The sequence below is a fragment of the Ostrinia nubilalis genome, chromosome 19, assembly GCF_963855985.1.
Source record: "Ostrinia nubilalis chromosome 19, ilOstNubi1.1, whole genome shotgun sequence".
Lineage (NCBI taxonomy): Eukaryota > Metazoa > Arthropoda > Insecta > Lepidoptera > Crambidae > Ostrinia > Ostrinia nubilalis.
The window spans coordinates 14,599,210-14,620,261 of NC_087106.1; the positions used below are offsets into that span (position 1 = coordinate 14,599,210).

Consider the following 21,052-nt stretch of genomic DNA (forward strand, 5'->3'; position numbering starts at 1 on the left):
GGCCACAGTGCTCACCTGCCGGCCCGCCTGCCAGGACTTGCCTTGTTCGTGAATTTTCAATTTTGGATAAACCAACGAGATTAGATAAAAAATACGAAAAGTCATTATAACTTTCTGGACGTAAAACGTCGGGCAAGCATTATATTGCATGCGCGCAAGTTTCTCGATTGCTTTCAAAGCGATCACAAAACACGATCAAAGTTTAATAGTTGCCGGCCGCTGACGTCACCGCCCGCCCGAGCGCAGCAAACTCTCACGCTAATATTTTCCCCGGAGAAAACTCAACTCGACAACGGATGCTTTCATTATTAATGCGAAAGAGAATGAACTCGTGACTATATGGTCCCTCGATGTGAATTTTTTCTAGGCTATTTGGACAGAAATTTATTACATTAGCCCGATGAGAATATTTACTACGGTCCCATTGAACGTCGTGGATGGAGCGCAGTGATCCTGGCGGAGAGGCCGCGAGCGCGCCCGCGGGCGACCGCGTTGTTTACCATCACTTTGCCGGCGGCGACGACGCGAAATATGGGACTTTCTGTTTACCATCCCTTTATTCAATGTACCGTAGTTATTTATTATCGTCTCTTTAATACGAAGCTCCCATAGAAGTTCTTTTGTTAAATCAATATTTATGTCGACGAAGTTAATGCATCGTCTAGTTGGTTTCTCTATCTATACCAATAGACTCTTTATTAAAATCTTGCGCTCGAATAATAATTTATGTCTCCATCTCAGTCTAAAGACTATGCTCATGACAGAAAATAATGAACGTTAATGCTTTCATGAATTGAGACGGTTGTTTAAACTTACGCGTGCCCGCCGCCTCCTCTCGCTATTCATTACCGGCCGTTAAAATATGCGTAGTGTGCGGTGCGAGTGCGAGGATGAGCTTTAATACATTGTCTCGCAGGTGTTGATCACTATCTATGATCAAAAAGAACCAATGCTAAAAAAACAAATTCCATTTATATCTCAGGATTCTTATTTTTGTCAAACTTCGTATAACCTTAGAAAAAGAGTAACATAAGTACTAGCTATCTCCACGCTACAACTTTGATAACTCAAACGTGATTGTTGTGCGGCTCACGCAAAACATATGCCGACGAGGGGATATACAACGCTGTAGTCAAAGTTTGCCCCTCACTCATGTTTCGCAATAAAAGTGTTCGGCGAATAATAGAATCCCACCAAAAACATTCTGTAAAAAACTAGCCAAGTCTCGATGGAGCTGCTTGTTTATCTCTAAAAAGTAATGAAATCTAGACAAAGTCGTGCCAAGTCTATGGTTCCTTACTGCGATTTCTTTATTATTATAGGTAATGTTGTGTGACTTGGCCGTTGAAGGGTACAAAACCAGGTGCTCCATGATACCATTGCAACAATCTGTCGCCAGAACCGCTACCCATTGACGATGGAAAATTGCCACTTGGAAAATGTTGATTCAACAATAACCATTCAATTGTAGGTTTAATAAAGCTGCGTATTTCAATAATACTTATGTATGATTATCTTAATAAAGATTGTTCAACGGCCAAGTCACACAACATTACCTATAATAATAAAGAAATCGCAGTAAGGAACCATAGACTTGGCACGACTTTGTCTAGATTTCATTACTTTTTAGAGATAAACAAGCAGCTCCATCGAGACTTGGCTAGTTTTTTACAGAATGTTTTTGGTGGGATTTCACTTCTTTTTGTAGAAAGTGGCAAAATTATTTAACGTCGTCGTTTTATCGATATTTTTTACGATATTAAATACAAATAAACTCAACGACCTTTAAAATGGACAACGAATCAGAATTGTTTTAATAACATAACCTTAGCGAACCTTACAATATACTAAACGAAATCAACGAAATGCAAATTTACACAACATCAACTTAATCGACGGGGGGCTCTAGAAAGGAAAAAATCTGGACACCGCTTGGACGCCGCTAGCGCCATCTAGCGGTGAGCGATACAGGCGAACACCACGGTGCCGGAGTAGTATTGATTATGAATGTGGTGTTACTCCAGATCTTCGATTTTCCTAGTTTTTATAGTTTTCCCTTTATGTGGCCATTAAACCCTAACTCTGTACCAAATTTCAGCTCTCTGAGTTGATGGGAAGTACTAGTTCTATTTTGATGATCATCAGTGAGTGAGTGAGTGAGTGAGTGTCGTAAATGCGAAACTTTGCTTTCGCATAACTTCGGAACTAAATGACTTACAGACTTGAAATTTTGGATTTTAAGCATGTGATTATAGCTTACTATATGACGAAAATTTCTGCGTTCTGGTTTTATCCAGAGGTTCTCAAATTGGGGCCTGAAAATGCGGCGAAATGGTTCCAGTAAAGGATGGTACGGCAGTGTTTGCTTCGCGCTCGACTTGGCGGGGGCACTGCCGTGCCCCCAGATAAACGTACGTTCCTCGTATAAACGTACGAAAGCATGCTGTACATTTTTAGGCGTTTTTTTTCCAATGTTCTGTTAATTTTTATTAAATTATCCCATGTAAATAGGGGTTTAAGGGAAATCCCCATCACTCCAACTCGTGTGTAAGCAGTGTACCTCGGACGTGGCTGGGCCGCAGCCCGCAGTACTCACAGGAAGTGCAGGTGGTGCAGGTCGCGCAGCGCGTGCGCCGGCAGCCGCCGCAGCGCGCAGCGGTCCAGCCACAGCCGCGCCAGCGCCGCGCCGCTCAGCGCCCCCGACGAGATCGACTCCAGGCGGTTGGAAGAAAGGTTCCTGCCGGAAACACTAGCACGTACATTTCTACTTTCTTTGTGCCAGACTTTCCAAGTCCAGAAAGCATGTGGCATATCATCAGGAATTTCATCTCGAAGCGTGATCACATCGTTCGCAGTTTTTGTGAAATATATTAATTATTCTTGCCAGGTCCGACCGGACCGGGCCCTGTGACGAGGAATCCTTTGGCTTCATTGGGACAGTGTTGTGTGTAATGGTGGCGCCGTGCGAAGTGGCGAACTGCGGGCCGCATCGGAATTAGCCACATTTGCATCGCCCCCGCCCCCGCCCTCGCCGCGTGCACCGCGCCGCCTTCGCAGACGCTGATTGCCCGTGCGATCGCGATCTGTATTGGGGTCACGATCGCGAAAGTGATACAGCATCGGGCTGGCTTGCTTGTTGTGCTTCGGATGGCGTAATTTCAAAAACAATACTTATACTTATTTGCAATTAGGGTCGACTCTGCCGCGGCGACGTGTGTTTAAAATGCATGCAGGCAACTTATCCAGTAGGCAACGAATGCCCGTTAAAAGTGCAAGTCGACGAATTAACTTTTTAAACTTTGACAACTCTGCTGTTTGTAATTCTAATTTTACATTTTCAACCCAATTTTTTGAAGTCGGTTGAAAATGTGGTTGTCGTTTTATATCTTTGTTGGAGAAGCGTCTGACGTTATCATGAAATAAGTTCCTCGAACAAGTCGGCGTGCACTCACAGGTCCCGCAGGCCGGCGGCGGGCTGCAGCGCGTCCCTCGGCAGCGTGCTGATGTTGTTGTTGGACACGTCCCTGTAACAAGACACGACGTCACTTGATGAACTGGACCTTGTTATAAACTAACATTTTTACATAATTTAATTACTATTTTCGTAAAAAACTATTGCTATATCGCAGTATTACTATTCAATCAAACAAAAAAACTATGATACCTAATTGTGACACTGAAGAACGTTTAAGTTGCGAGGAAAACGGCGCAGTCAGCGACGGCGGTGATTCGAGAGCCCATAAAACGGTTATAACGCAAAAAATATCGCGTCGGGGCGAGAACTGTCGCGACCGCGCCTGTACCAGCACCACGCTTTGATAATTTGTAGCAATCTAATAGCTGCTTACAAGCGCTTTTTTCAAACCTTGTATAGAAAAAAGAGAGGGGTGAGGAGTGCGAGACTCGCAGAATAAGACAGTTTTAATGTTTCTTATAACATAACTTTTATCTCAGTGTGACATATCACATCACGCCAACTGCCTGTGGGATATTAAGGCGATTAGAGTCCTCAATCCGCGTCAAATGGGCATTTTGTAAAGCCTACTCCTCTTTTACTGCTGGACAGAAATAGTTGAAAAAAATATATGTTATACAACAGTTCAAGGACTACATTTGTGACGTTTGAATTTTCGATACGTCTCTTTGTTTTGGATTAAAAAAATAAATACGGGACATCGATTTTTTACTTAAATTCCCTACTCCTCCAAAACGGCTATGTTAATTTAAAAGATTTTTGCACTAATAGATTAGGAATTCTTTAATCTTTAAATGACACGTTGCGTTTTCCAATCGAACATTATTTTCATTCATAAATTTTACTTTTAATAAATTCCGAACGTTTTGCTGTTGAGGGGGCCTTCGCGGGGTGCGGGCGGCAGTCGGCCGCTGGCCTTCAGACGGGGAGGTTGTGTCACTCGCTGCAAACTGACATTAGCGATCAAAATGAATTTTTTCTTTGGCTGAGTTGCACCACCTGACGTGACCTAACTTTGACCGTAGCTTTGGCGATAACCGGTGTTTTTTGTATGGAGTTTGACAGATTTTTGACTTTAGTCAAATTTAAAATAAGATGGTGCAACCTAGTCTTTGTTTGACAATAGTTTTTATGTCAGAGTTGTTCATAGAGCACGTTCAGTCAGACGATACGATTGAATTAAGGCATGCTCGGACGCTATTGTCTACCTAAATAGAATCTATTAGCGTAAAAAAATCGACTCCAAAAAAAAACGGCACTAGATAAGTAAAAGTTGAAAATATATTCCGTTATTTATTTACTAGGCCTTTGCAATTAGTATCCAAATTAGGAGCGAGTCAGAATCAGTAACTTAATCGATTTACGTGAAGAAAACAATTTATATTTTTCATACTTAGGCTCGGCGCAAATGGGCCATTTAGAATTAGATTTTCAATATGTTTCTTCGCGAAAATACCACAGTAAAAAAAAATAAGATAAAGTGGTATTGATAAATTGTTCTATAGAGCTTATTAAAAAATGTGGATACTGATTACAAATGCCCGTATATCATGATTGATATTTTCGGAGTCGGTGACAGCCTACCTTTTGGTGATTCGTTTTGGAGTTGGTTTTAATTTTTGGTGAAAATTAATTTATTTCATGCCTTTAGTAGACTATAGGTACTCAATAGACCTTGTTGTTGCCACTGAAGGTGCATAGGTACACAGTACATTGATACCATATTTTTCATGTTAAGTGCAAATAAACTTCCCTAAATTACCTAACCATGAAACGTACCTATAGGCTATAATAATTAAAAAGTTTCGTCGATAAAAACTAAAATCCTCTTATAAGATGATGAGTTTTGGGAGCATGTCATGAAACTAAAATTATTAGCATACAAAAACTTGTTTTAAAAAAAAGGTTTTTTCTTTAAATTTATTTTTTTATTTATGATGCGGAATTTGCTGCGGCGTAGTAGCAAAGATTTTTCGTTATGTAGCTCGTAATAATTTCGAAGAATAGGGATGTTTCCTGGGTAAAGCAAGAGTTTGAATTAGTCCGTCGGTCAACTTACCAAAAAAATACTTTAAATGTATTTTGTCACTTTTTTAAACTTATGAAAATTTAAAGAGATAAGCGCGCCAAAGTTCAGAAGAGACCCATGACATTTAGGCGTGCTTAAAATTGTTGCGATTTGTGACGTCACGCGGAATTTCATCGCATCATAACTTCGTAATTACTTGTTTGTTGACAAATAAAAATATCCCGTGTCCAATATTTTTTGATAGTGTAATTGATGGACTAAAAGTGTTTTTTTAAGAAACTAGCCTATTCCTACGGCCACAATTCCAGCTCCATCATCAGACCCTGTTTGTCTTTGAGAATTGAAGTAGGTAGGTAGGTACTCGTGATTTTTAAAGTAGCTTACTTACATAATATTACTTACTTATATTTATATAAATAAATAAATACAAATCAAACGAGCCTAAACTCGATGGAATCGTTTAATCCCGGAGTTGCTATGGGGCCACTGGCATTCCAGCTCTATCATCAGATCGACTCCATGTCATCACAATATTTCATTGTCATCCGAATTACATGTATATCCAAAATTGTAACTCAATCAGCTGTTAAAGGATTTCTAATAAAAAGACAAGATTAAACACATTTTCAGTTTATTCTTCATAAGTGACACAAAGAGAATGACGATAGACAAAAGAAGAAACATTTGTTTTTTTAAACCATAGATAATACTACTATGTGTTCCAATACCTACAGTTGTCGTCAGGAAGTTGGTCTAACAAATTCAGCTTGCAAGATTCCACCCGAAGTTACCTACAAATTACATGTTCAAATTTCGAGAACGGCTGAACCGACAAAAACATTAGAAAATTTACGAAAAAATTTAATAAAATAAAAATAATATATCCCGTACAAAATGTTCATGGATTGTGTTATTTTTATTAAATACCTTTACGCCTGAGCTAAATGACACCGACATCAAGGTTCATCAATTCAAGTTTAAAATAATAGGCAGTAATGTCATGAAAAAAGAGCTTCTATTCTGTATCTACTTATGCCCGTGTAATTTTGATCGGTGTCAAATCGGAGTTTTCGTGCGGGGTGCGCGGGTGTTTCGCGCGGCGTGAAGGTCAAACGCCCAAGGTCATTGAGGACTCTAATCGCCTTAACATACAAAATCCTCACATCCAAAGGGTGGCTCTTATGAAGCTCCATTATTATTCACGAATAATAAAATATCCTGCTCTATACAGGGTGACTGGAACTGAACCCGCCATAGCTAATATGCGTATAGAGGAGGTCATTTGCTAATTATTGAACCTTACTTTCTGTGACTAAAGTTTTATAGTTTAGAAGATAAGTCAATTTTTATACTTTTTTCAGATTTTTCCGAAATTTGACCTAAAAACTGCTTAAATTTTTTTTCTCGTGTGATTTCAACAGTTTTTTTTATTTGATATTAATATCGAATATGTCTTCATTCAAATAAAATAAATTTCTGATCCAGATAATGACTGAATAGCTAGTTACGAGCCGCCAAAGTCTAACAAAAGTACAAACCACAATAAAAAATTCTACTTTGAATTCGATTGAAACAAAAATTAATGGTGATAATGGATTGCCAATAATCTTAAAAATATCTCTAGCTTCTCTCCTTTCCAATGATATATTACACGTTGTAATTAGATATTGAAAGGATGATGGGCACAAATGTATGGAAAGTGGTACCCGCTCCAATAGCCATAACCAATATATATTTCAAAAGGCCTTTAGATGTAGAAAAATGTCTGCTATGGGGCCAGTTCTAATTCACGTTTTGAAAGCAGTAATTCCACTAAGTATTATAAAGAAAGTATAACACAATCATCCATGTATACGAGTATGTACTATGACTACAATCTATTAATATAACTATAAGAAGCCTTGAAAAGGAAAGGATTATACCTACGATGAACTACCCAAGCTATTCGCTTTCATCATCATCATCATGATCATTTTAGCCATAAGACGTCCAGTTGAACATAGGCCTCCCCCAATGATTTCCACAATGGCCGGTTGGTGGGGGCCTGCATACAGCGCCTTTCCGCTACCTTTATAAGGTCGTCGGTCTATCTTGTGGGTGGACTTATTGGGTCTTGTGGGTTTATTCGCTTTAGCAACCCATAATAAAACCCTTAAGAAATAATAAAACTCCAACCCTTTTATTAATAAAAGTTACACCCTAGTGAACTCTGATTTAAATTGTCATTTGGTATGGAAATGTCATTTTAATCCAAGGTTCATCCTAGGTATAACTTTTTTTAAATAAGGGGGTAGTAGTTCTTCAAATAAAAACATTTATTTCACAATTATCTCTATCAATAATTATAGAGTTAAGGAAGGATGCTGGAGCAGTAAACCCTTCATGCCTCGCATAACCTAAGTATCATAAGATGGACACGTATGATGCTTCGGTAACACAAAAAGTATGTTTATCTTCGAACGCAACCAGATTTGAGGCTGGTGGCCATAGTAAATGTTGTTCGTCTTGGTAAGACCTTTCAAATGACACTACACACATAACTATTGGAGCCGGGTACCATTTTGCAAAAAAGTATGTTTATCTTCGAACACAACCAGATCTGAGGCTGGTGGCCATAGTAAAAGTTGTTCGTCTTGGTAAGACCTTTCAAACGACACTAGAAGCATATCTATTGGAGCCGGGTACCATTTTGCCCATTGTCCTTTGTCAAAAATTCAAAATTTATGGAAGAAAATGGAGTAATAATACAAAAATTATCCATACAAAGTTGATTTTGAATTTTTTAAACTCTTTTCTTCATAATGTGATTATTATTTTTAAAATCATTTTTCAAAAAACACATAAAAATAGTTATGAAAAGGAGTATAGCAGAAAATATGAGATATTTGAAGAAACTTTGTATGGATAATTTTCGTATTATTACTCCATTTTCTTCCATAAACTTTGAATTTTTAATAAATTTCAGTATCTAATTACTACATGTGATATATCATTGGAAAGGAGAGAAGGTAGAGCTATTTTTAAGATCAATGGCAATCCATTATCACCATTAGTTTTTTTTTTAATCGAATTCGAACTTGAATTGTTTATCGTGGTTTGTACTTTTGTTGAACTTTGGCGGCTCGTAACTAGTTATTGAATCATTATCTAGATCTGAAATTTATTTTATTTGACTAAAGGTTTATTCGATATTAGTATCAAATAAAAAAATCGGTTAAAATCATGCAAGAAAAAAAAATTAAGCAGTTTTTAGGTCAAATTTCGGAAAAATCTGAAAAAAGTATAAAAATTGACATATCTCCTAAACTATAAAACTTTAGCCATAGAAAGTAAGGTTCAATAATAAGCAAATGACCTCCTCTATACGCGTATTAGCTATGGCGGGTTCAGTTCCAGTCACCCTGTATAATGTTTTAATAAAATGCTCACTCGTATAATATGTTTTTGGTTACTTTTGGTTGTTTATGACTTTATAAGGGATGTCGGAGTATTTTAAAAGTTTCTTCAGGTCGGTACGTATCGTATATTTTACTGAAGTTATCAAGCTGCTTATTATTCTCGATGTTCCAGTCTAGGTCACGTTTAGTTGTTAAATTAAAATGCAAAACAGCTGCCTGAAGACGGATGGCGTTTCGTATTCGCGTGCCATTGTGCTGCTAAAATACAGTGTACCGCGAAAAGGAATTTCCTCGCGCAGTGGAAGGAGTCCACGGGCCGTGACACATTGGCTGTAGAATTGATTACGCTGAGGACATATTTTTATTTGAAAGAACATTTAGGTAAGTAGAATTTTGTAACGTTGTTTATCAGGAACCGACTCTACATAATATAATAAAACACAAATACATTAATATAAAAAAAAACGCTTTACAAATCAAATGACTAAAGACGTTAAGACAGAATGTTATGCCTGTCACTTTTATTGAAGATACTACATTAAATTGATGGTGATTTTTCAATCAATGGATATAACTTTTTAATGAGAAATAAAATTGGACCAACGATCTGGTGAAGGTCACGGAAAGTACTAAATGCGGACACATCGCATCTGGTCGTTGTGGAAATCCTTGGGGGAGGCCTTTATTCAGCCCCAATGTCCCAAGGCCCAATGTCCCAATTTTGAAAATGTTACTTAATTTTTCATGGATTCCGCGGAAACAAGTATTCCCGTAAACAGGTTTCAAGACGCCACGCGCCATCGAGCTCAAAAGCAGGTTGTTCTACGACTTTGAAGTCGGTTTAAACGCCGCAAACGGGAACGTAGAGATACTGCAGTAGAACATTTTTCAGATCTCAAGTAAGTAATTGACTTGAACTCGGTGTTGTGTTGCCAACTGGATCCAAATATCATTCATGGCAAGTTGCCTTTTGGCCCGAACATGGTTCGACGCGCGGCTCAGCAGAGATTGTATCGGAGCCATGTCAGGCGCGAGGCTGCGGAGTGTTGACGCTCACCGCCGGCCGTAACGAGCGGCCGTCGTTATTGCCGCCATCCATCATCGCGGTCGCCGACTCCGCAGACACCACCCACCCGCACCCACCCGCACCCCCGCCCCGCGCGCACACACGCGCCGTCTGCTCCTACTCGCACCTCATTCACGGACCGCCTTTCACGGTGATCGCGATATCCTTAACGAATGATTGACACTTTTGCGCAAGGAAATTAATAGCTTCTGTAAGTTTTTTATGTACCGAATAAGCGAAAATTGCCTCCCTTGTCCGTTTATTGGCGTGGGTCAGCCTTCGAAGTAAGAGTAAATGGCCGAAAGTTTCCTTGTCATTCGACTTGAAATTCAAATTGCGTACCTTCCTATCCAATACAAATATTTGAATACACCAAGTGTTTATGCAAGGTTTGTTAGTATGTTTGAATTATGTTATACATTCAATGATGAAACATTGTGATCATCGGGTAGCCGTGAGGCTCGCGATGTCGGCCGAGTGTCGCGGCGTGCACTGTCGATAACCTGCTCGGGCTGCAGCCGGCCGAGGTCGCCGGGGCGCCGACCCCGTGTCAAACGCGCCTACCCCTAATTAATTCATTCACGCCCGCCCGTGGACCCGATTGTGTGGAGCTACTCGCCGTAATTAAGCGATAATAAATTACCGCCTAAGCAGCGTGATAACAAATCAAGTTACTTTTTGAATGAATCCCTGAAATGGAAGTCTATGTCCGGTGATGATTTATGAAAAATGAATAGGTACGAGTACGAATCACAAAGAAGCAAATTGTATTCCCAGAATGAGAAGGGTTTTTTTTAAAGTGGAAACAATCACATTAGGTAGGTACAAGTACACAGTTACGGTAAAAAAAAAGTTATAATGTCATCTTTCATCATGATCACTTTATCGCATTATTGCCACTGGTTTTGAAAGGAAACCGTTTACGAGGCGCATACAATTTATTCAGTAACGTGCAATGTTTTCGAGTGCGTCTGCCAAAGTATCAGCTATATCAGTTCTGTCACTGCGCTATGTTGCAATAGTGTTGCAATCACAGGCGATATACGAGTAGCACAGCGAGTGGCCGAGCGAGCTGGCGCGCACCCAAGTCCTGCCGGCGCGCACCCCGGCGCGCGCGCACTCAATGGGCGTCCAGCGCCTCATACACTATTGTAGATAGATAATACATAGTACATACACGCCTGTTTTCACCATTGGTGGTTTTGGAAACCTAGAAAATCGTGATTTATTTATATTTTATCGGGTACTTACTTTATTTTTTGTGCTTTTGGTGTTGCTTAAAAATAAATAGGGTGGTGTATCCTAATAAAATATATTATATCCTATCACTAACAGTCTTGGTGTTAACAGTGGGATTTTAGCGCATGTGTTAGAAATAATAAGTATGTAATAAATGACGCATGCCACGCGACGATTATAGTTAGTTTACTTATTTGTACTCGGTGGGACACGGTGGAACTGACTGACCACAAATAATCCAATTATCGGGGCTATTCAGTAAACATTGCCTCGAGATGTAAATATGTACTTATTTATTTTCCATGCGCGCGTGGCTACGGTTGCCGCAGCCCGCTCCAGCCTCTACTCGCTCGCTGAAAGCCTTATTTATGACCGAGCGGAGTACCGACCGAGTGTAAGCGACACAATATTTGCTGTGTTATCGCTACACGACACTTTGGTGAGTGGGATGTGTGTACCTACCTTACGGTCAACTACCTCTGTGTTGATATAGCCACCTAAAAGGGAGTTGAGTATACTTACAAATAAAATCACTTGCCTAATGAAAATTAATCTACATAATTTATGAAATGAAATTTCTAAAATACAATAAAACATTTATGCAAAAAGCGTCGAAGTCGTGCAATAATTCGCGGTCAAATGTTATGAAATTCAACATAGAGCCCCATTTAAAGTAATAAAATACTAAAACAGCGGCCGTCTGATATAGTGTTTTGTACAGGACTAAGCCAGAGGTCGCGGGTTCGATACCGCACACTACAAACATTTGTGTGCATGAACATACTCGTATCTGTTTGTATTGGTCTGGGTATATAATTTTGTTTATATCCATAATTAAAACTAGCAACATTTGGTTCTTTATTCCCCTCCCAGCACTTGAGCTCGCGTCCACTGCAGCTGCGGTTCAACATTTGCGGCCGGGCGCACGGTGGTCCCGATTTAATAAAACATGGACATTGATGCTAGAGGCACGAAATTTTTTTTGATGGTTACTGCTATGGTAACTAATAAGGCAAAAAAATATTACAATCCTACGACGTCTATTTCGTAGTAAAAAAAAATATATACATATTTTTTATATGGAAGAAATTACGTTTCTGTCAATTTTTCGAAATTCTTTAACGATGTCAAGATGCCGATCACACATGTTATAAAACAAGTGATTCTGAGTATTTCATGCGAAGATACTTGTCACTTATCTCTGCGTACTTTTGAGTTATCGAGGGTTGAAAAATCGATTTTTTTATATTAAATATTTCCACGAAAAATTGCCAAAATTATAATATGGTGTATAAGGGACACCTTTGATCACACATAACAACGACTCGCACTCGCGCGCGCTCGTATGCACCAGCTTTTAATAAAATAAAATAAAAAATTAAGGGAAATACTTAATACAACGTTGTATGTATAGGTCCGCTGGCCGTCAAAAAGTAGCTTATACGAGAGGTTGCCCAATTTACAATATGTCCATCATTGATAACTCACACAAATATCATCTCTCTCTGAAGGATAACAAGTTTTTTTGTTTCCAGAAGCTTTTGATAGATTAAAAAAAAATTCTTTCTTTCTTTCTTTCTTTCTAATTCCTCCTCAGAATGATTTATAAGTGTTAGAGAGCGCCTCTTCTTCTGCAGTAGAAGAATTTTGCATAAATCTTCAAAAGGTTTTTTATTTATACCAGAAGTCGATGGTTGCACATCTACTTCCGCAGTCTCATCAACTGAAGCGTTTTCCTCAGTATTAACGTTGTCTATGCGTTGTGTTAACTCGGTAAAAAACATTGTTTAAATCTATATTTTTACAATTCGGCCAGACCATTTCAGACTAAAATGACGAACGTATTGGCATTGAATTGTCTTCCGAAGATTTGAGTAATTATCAAATCATTAAGTCGTAATTTTACAAGAAATATATCAAAGATATGGTCTGCGTCCTGCAGAGCCCAAAAGACATTTTTGCACCAGAATTCGCATTGGCTAGACTCTGAAATTGTCTGGCCGAATTGTAAAAATATAGATTTAAACAATGTTTTTTACCGAGTTAACACAACGCATAGACAACGTTAATACTGAGGAAAACGCTCCAGTTGATGAGACTGCGGAAGTAGATGTGCAACCATCGACTTTTAGTATAAATAAAAAACCTTTTGAAGATTTATGCAAAATTCTTCTTCTGCAGAAGAAGAGGCGCTCTCTAACACTTTTAGATCATTCTGAGGAGGAATTAGTTTACGCTTTATGTGCTAAACTGAAAGAATCTAACAAACGAAATTAGCGACTACCTATAACAAAGAACTGTTCCAAAACGAGGAACAGTGTAAAATAGTAGACAATTTTTTAACTTAAAACTGTGTCTACCTGAAGATAAACGTTAGCGCTAGTTACATCATGTAATTTGTCAAAATGGCAATATCGCAATTTGAGATTCATTCTCGCTTCAGAGAGTATTTATGGGCTTCCATCCTATCAAGAGCATCTGGAAACAAAAAAAACTTGTTATCCTTCAGAGAGAGACGATATTTGTGTGAGTTATCAATGATGGACATATTGTAAATTGGGCAACCTCTCGTATAAGCTACTTTTTGACGGCCAGCGGACCTATACATACAACGTTGTATTAAGTATTTCAGTTATTTTTTTTTATTTTAGTAAAAGTTGATGCATACGAGCGCGCGCGAGTGCGAGTCGTTGTTATGTGTCATCAAAGGTGTCTCTTATACACCATATTGTAATTCTGGCAATTTTTCGTGGAAATGTTTAATATAAAAAAATCGATTTTTCAACCCTCGATAACTCAAAAGTACGCAGAGATAAGTGACAAGTATCTTCGCATGAAATACTCAGAATCACTTGTTTTATAACATGTGTGATCGGCATCTTGACATCGTTAAAGAATTTCGAAAAATTGACAGAAACGTAATTTCTTCCATACAAAAAATATGTATATATTTTTTTTTACTACGAAATAGACGTCGTAGGATTGTAATATTTTTTTGCCTTATTAGTTATCATAGCAGTAACCATCAAAAAAATTTTCGTGCCTCTAGCATCAATGTCCATGTTTTATTAAATCGGGACCACTGTGGGGCGGGCCGGAGACGCGCCCGCATCCCGGCGGTGATCATCCGCAAACAACTAAACGCTCCCGACATTTGTTTGTCCAGCAAATTCCGATTACGAAAGTAAATAAATGATTTCATTGGAAAATGTATTCCTCACTTGATACTACAATTTAATTTGATGTAAACGAGATAATCAAAATATAAATATCCAAGTCACTGAATTTAATTTTTAGTAACTACGACACTAATTCCAAAACAGTCAGCTAACACTCGTATATCGTAAGTACCTAGCCTACCTATATTTAATTAATTGTAAATAATTTTTAAATCTTAATTAAATAAAAAAGTTTCTTATGTGACTCTGTGTCCAAGATTCTGTCTAAAATCTCTCAAGATAAGTGTCACCTATTACAAAACAGGCATGAGCAAGTGCTCTGAACACTGTGTGAGATTGTGAATAATTTCGGGAAATAATGCGCATGGTGTGGATGTAATCTTCGGAGCGAGAGCTGCTCGCAGCACTCCGCGGTAATAGCGCGCCATTATTCCGCGCGGGTAGCGGAAGCGCGGGCCGCGGGGCGCAAACACGTAGGATTTATATGAATCATTTTCTTTTGTGCGACAAAGATAAGGGACTACAATTCCTGGGTTGAACTTATACTCGTACCTAGGTTCGTACCTATGTCACTTGCCCAAAAATCTCTACCATATTCACGGTAATGTAAGTAATAAGGTACCAACAAATATGTATCATTATTTAAAAACACAATTATACCTATATCTACTTTACTCGTAAGTATAAGTAATACATATTACATATTACGTACCTAGTTTGTGAAAAATAATAAATTGGACTTTATATTACAGATATCAGACTTGTAATTCACGTATCCCTGTACATTAGTTGAAAGAGGGCTCCCCATCCTTTAAGTTTAGTTGACATCTCAGTAGCAAATACATAGTTTTGTTGACATCTAGGCTGCAGGATGTAGATCAGTCTCGACGAAAATGCATCCTTTAAGAGACTCTTATAAATTATATGAATAGATTTATGTATATGAATGATAATTCATAAACCAACGAGGATATAAGGATACCATTCTTGCTCTACATGTTGCGTTATGGGCTTGGAATAAAAAATCAAGGTAAAACAAGTTACAAAACATTTTCAGACTAATTACTCGCAAAAAAGCTCATAAATGAAAGGTCGCGTTTTGATTATTTAGAAGTACTTTACTAGTTTGTTTACATTTTGTTGAATCGCAATAAAATTAGTAACATCATCCACGTAATCGACCAAGGCTTTCCTCGCAACAGGAAAATTGTGAGAGCACCGGAACAGCGCGACCTCTGCAGCCTGGCGCGTGACGCAGCGGGCGCGCGGCCGGCCCTCGCGGTGCAGCGTGCAGCACACATCGCAAGTTATTTATATGTATTATAATAATATTATACTCGTTTATTGGAATATTCCAAGCATGAAATTAAGTTACAAAGCAAAAATTTAAGAATAAAGGCTCGTATCAATCCTGTATTGTAATATTTAACATTCATACAGTATCTTTGTGTCACCCACCCACCACATAGTCTGTGTAATACCGATGCGGTTTTATGTTGTTATGTCGAATAATAAAGGCGACAATAGCCCAGTAGTGGTCGGTGTCATACTAGTCGACTCGAGGTCCGAGAAACGAATTCGGTTCGCCGCATCAGCCGTGCCACATCTTAACTAGGTTTAGTTAGGGCGTGTAGAGTTCTCACTACTCTACATAAATAAATAAATAAAAATCTTACTCGGATATAAATTATCTAAAACGACCTCTGAGCTCTTGTCAAGAACCTAATTGGAGCCTAAACTATATTTGTTTATAAAGTTTAAGTATGAGATATAATGTGTGTTAAATACTGATTAACTGCATACTCGTTTAAAAATAAACAGCGATGATGCATCGCCTGCATGCAATTTCCCAGATAAGCTCAGGCACATTCCAATATGTATTCCAGTATTCAGCATCCTTCGGGCGCATTACATCTACTGACGTCATTGATAATATCTCACAGCACATCTGCATTAATTATGTCAAGGCTGCGGCTTCTCCTATTTACTTGAGAAAACGAGAACTGAGGGCGAGTCTATTTCTGCACCAAAGTATAAATCAGTAGCACTATCAACAGTATCTCGTTGCAAGCGAACGGGCCGTCCCCGGACTCCCCGGGGCCCGCGGCGTAATCCCGGCGCGGCGCGGGGCGTTCGATGCGACTAATTGCCTCGTCCTCGCATCCCGTTTCTATAAATAGTGCCTCGCTCCCCCGCGCCCGCTGCACGCGACCCCGGCACCCCGCTCTATCGAACTCGATGCCTCTGTTGTTCCAGCATTTCCTGCGACCCTCGACGCCCGCGCCCGCTACAATAAACACGTTTAATAACAGCTCCATAATTCACATTACAGGGAATTATCGTATAATTGATTTACTCGGTGCGAAAGACCACGATATTGTTAGCATGGCTATAAAGCTGCGTGTTGATTTACGCGGCCGCCCGACGGCGCAGGGCGGGCTGATGCCGCCCAGGGCTGTCCACGGGATTTTGTTGATCTAAACAAGAATATCAGCTGATGTGAAGTTTAGTGAATATACATAATATTTTTCGGAACAGAGTCAATTTTTAAAAAATCAACGTACTTATTTAAGTAAATTACCTAAATGTAAGAGCCTCCCTATCAGTTACAAAAGTTATTTGTTTATTGTTAACATATTCAGTACACTTTGTTGACCACAACTTCTTTTATGTAGGTAATCTAGTTATGTACTTCATTTTCATAATTCTGTAACTTCATAATTATTATCTTTTGGTTGGATTATATTATACATCCTAGCTAGACTACATCTCACTTAACATCAGGTGCGATTGCGGTCAAATACCTACCTTGTCTTGCATAAAAAAAACATATTATTATGTTGAATACTCATTCAGTATTGATACTCAATTACTCTTTAATGAATACCATATTTTATGTGAAGTGTCAATTATTATCAAATAATTTACAAGTTAGTACACAGCGTAGCCGTGTTCTGCTCCTCAGATTTTCCTCTCCTTTCCTTCCTCAGATATACATATCTATACTAATATTATAAATCTATACTTCTATATTATACTATAATTATAAATGCGAAAGTAACTCTGTCTGTCCGTCTGTCTGTCTGTCCGTCTGTCTGTCTGTCTGTCTTGCTTTCACGCCTAAACCACTGAACCGATTTTGATTAAATTTGGCATAGAGATAGTTTGAGTCCCGGGAAAGGATATAGGATAGTTTTTATCCCAGTTTTTGAAACAGGGACGCGCGCGATAATATTTTTCTGTGACAGACAAAATTCCACGCGGGCGAAGCCTCGGGCGGAAAGCTAGTATTTTAGTACTATTATTATGTATAACTTAATAAGGAATTGAAAATGTTGGCGGCCCTGGTAACATAATAACAATTAGTGGCGGCGCCCGCGGATTAGCGCGACGGGTTTATGTTCGGGGAGCACTCGGCGCCGCGTCGCGCGTGCGCCGGCGCCGGCCACAGCTGAGCCGCGTCATGATACGAGTACATTCCATTTCAAGTTTAGTTTTAGTTCTGTGCTAAAACACGGATTTTGATGCAACTTGTACAAAACATTTTTTACAATAAGATTTATGGTTTTTGTGATAATTTTATTTATTTTTACGTAACTTATATTTTACTAATATTATAATTATATATTTTATCACTCCTAAAATATTAACTAAAACATAGAAATTTTATTCCGAATCGAGCCACTTCTTGTAAACACTGAGCGCACTTTGAATCTATTTCCGTGATCGAAGTTTGTTTTGTGCCTGACCATTTTGGTTCTACCCACAACTTCTACGATTTTCTTTAAATTCCATTTGTTATTATGTTCTTATAGTAAGGTTTTTGAATTTCATAATCAGAACAATGATCTTAAACCATTATTTACAAAATTTAGTAAAATGGACTCTACATAATTTAATTATACGCATTTCTCTATTTCCAGACTGATGTTTGAATAGGCAGGGGAAGACCGCCTAAACGATGGATAGACGATATCCGGCAGCAGGCTGGAGTGAACTGGATGCGTGTGGCCAGGGACAGAAAACGGTGGAGGGTTGAAGAGGAGGCCTATGTTCGAAGGCGAACCCAAAGGCTGGCATAGATAGATAGTTTGAATAGGTTTATACGCATAATGTCAAAAGCGCAAAATGTTAAATCGAACGTAACGAACAATGAACGGAAAATCAAAAGGTATAGGTACCTATGTCTAGTGTAATAAAAATGGCAAAGTGTCGCCTTAATTAAAAGAATACAATACGAGAGCAACCGCGAATGTTCCGAGCGGGCCCTCTGGGGGGAGCAGGGAGAGGGCGCGGGGAGGGAGGCGTCATCAATCACGCGACAGCCGCCGCAGACGCCGCGCGAACTGCTGCCGAGGCGACACATCTCATTTTGACCCCTAAAGTCAAGGTTAAGCTTCTAACAAATAATTACTCATGACTAAAACTATTCATGTCTGTCAAATTTTCACCAAAGCCTTCCGAAGGGGCTGATTTCCCAGCAGACTTACCCACCCGACAGTTTTAATACTGTATTTTAACAACGAGTATACATAGGTAGCTACCATACCAGACGTAATAAATTGATTATTTTACTTCAATGCACAGCACACCGACACTTATCTTGAAATATTTGCGTTGAGCTCGAGAGCTTGCCGCGCTCCTTGACCGCGAACTTTAACTTCTCGTTCGACGCTTTCGAGAAAGCTCGCGACCTGTGCGGCTGCAACTTTTAACGTAATCATTGTGTGAATGAGTTTCGAGTTCTAACATATTCGGAGGGAAACATTTACACTCTTTACACGGCCGTTCATGTAGGTACTGTATGTATCGCTGTAATGGTTACTGAAGATTCTGATTGTATTTTTTTATAAAGTTTCACGCTGGTTGAGGGAGTCAGATTTTGTCCTCATTAACTTTCTTGATGCCGGAAAAAGCATCTGAAAAACTGATTCTCGCTCCATCGGGTGCATTGATGAATCAGTCAGTCAAACACTTTTTACTAGTCAAGGACCACTTGATGTATTTATTTTTCTAATATTAATATGATAGGATAATATAATTAGTTAAAATGGTCAAAATTAAATCATGGTCAGTGCAAAAGACATCAACGCGTCGTCATCACTCGTCAAGATTCTTGAATTACTACGAGTTACGAACTCACTTGTTTGTCACTTGATCAGTCGATCGTTGTTCTCGATCAATTTTATTTGTTGATTTGTTTATTCAATCGATGCAATATATTTAATTAAAAACCAGTGACAGTAATGTTTAGAAATTATAATAATATGTACTCGTAAAAGACAAAAAGTATGGCAATATAACATAGGTTTCCCTTATTATATTATTTAAACATTTGTTGGGATAATTTTATTACATATTGTTATTGAATTGTCATGTATTAAGGGTGTGACATGCAGTCTACTACTTACAGCGCCAGCAAGTTCTCATGCAGTGGAGGTATCCGGCGCAGTCCCGCGCTGCGACAGTCCAGCCGCGCGCCGCCGTCGCCGCACGCGCATCCCGGCGCCGCGCCGCCGCCGGGCGCCGGACACAGCGCCGCCGCCGCCGCCGCCAGCGCCGCCACCAGCAGCAGCGCCCGCGCCCGCCCGCGCCCCATCGGCGCCCGCGCGCGCCTTCAGCTCGTGCGCGCGCCGCCGCCGCTCCGGCCCCGCTCGCGCGCGCACAGCATCGCGCCCGCAACACGCCGCACGCACCGGCCGGCACCGCTTATTTGTATACAAACCTACCCTCTCCTCGATATTATTTTATATTTTACGCAAAAAGTGAACACAACAGCGAGAACTTCCAGTGAACGGTTGGCGCACTTCGATGATGTTATCTGAATGCTATATGTCACTGTAACTGTCACTCGGCCACCGGTAGATCGGAACTCACGTCGCGCGCGCGTCGAGCGAGTGGCTGCGTGTTCCCGCGAGCACGGCGCGGGGCGGACTGGCGCGGCGGCGCTCGGCTCGGCAGCAGGAGCGCGGCACAGGCGGCGGCGGCGCGGGCCCGCTCCGCTCGCGCTCGCGGCACAACGCGGAGCGACGTCAGAGGTGCCGAGCAGTCTACCCGATACCCATGCCCGATATATTTTGTGCCGATACTCTGTTAAACCAGGTACGCACATTTGTCAGAAGAAGTACCTACTAATAATTTGATTCAATTTAGAAAATTATGATTTCTATAAGTCACTATTACGAGATTATTGGCTACAAAACACTTTTATAAAGGTACATAGATAATTATCCTCCCGACGTTGCTCCATGAAAGTTTAAAATATTATGTTATGATTACTATTATACAAGATGTTGTAAGGTGTCAAGCCGAAGCAAGGTGCTAATAGGGATTCTGTTAAAAAAAGAAATCTGAGAAAAGTCAACACGGTAAAAGTAAAGTCTATACTATTACCTAGGTCATGAATTTTTAAAAAGTTACAAAATTAACGATAACCTTTAAACTACGAAAAATCGTAGAACATACATAGGGGTGGGATCGATAGGTATTTTCCTCACCTGACTTTAGCTTGACACCTTACAAAATGAATATTTATTTCCCTTGGTCATCGCATCACGCGTGAACGGCTAGACCGATTTCTCAAATTCTTATTTTGTTGTGTTTCTTATTGTCAGGAGAAGACTGCTATGTTCTTATGTATGAAAAATTAAGGAAGTTTAGCGAAAA

At 39.6% G+C, this 21,052-nt stretch overlaps 1 protein-coding gene across 1 annotated transcript in view; it reads right to left on the bottom strand.

Moving 5' to 3' along the window:
* LOC135080992 (lutropin-choriogonadotropic hormone receptor) overlaps nt 1-19,985 on the bottom strand; it is a 78,605-nt gene extending 58,620 nt beyond the window's left edge. Inside the window, exons 1-3 of the mRNA XM_063975717.1 lie at nt 19,798-19,985; nt 3,453-3,524; nt 2,597-2,737 (exon numbers count right to left, since the gene is read on the bottom strand). Of these exons, the coding sequence (XP_063831787.1) occupies nt 2,597-2,737; nt 3,453-3,524; nt 19,798-19,985 (401 nt within the window). The remainder of the gene's footprint in view (nt 1-2,596; nt 2,738-3,452; nt 3,525-19,797) is intronic.
* Between the last annotated feature and the right edge of the window lie 1,067 nt (nt 19,986-21,052).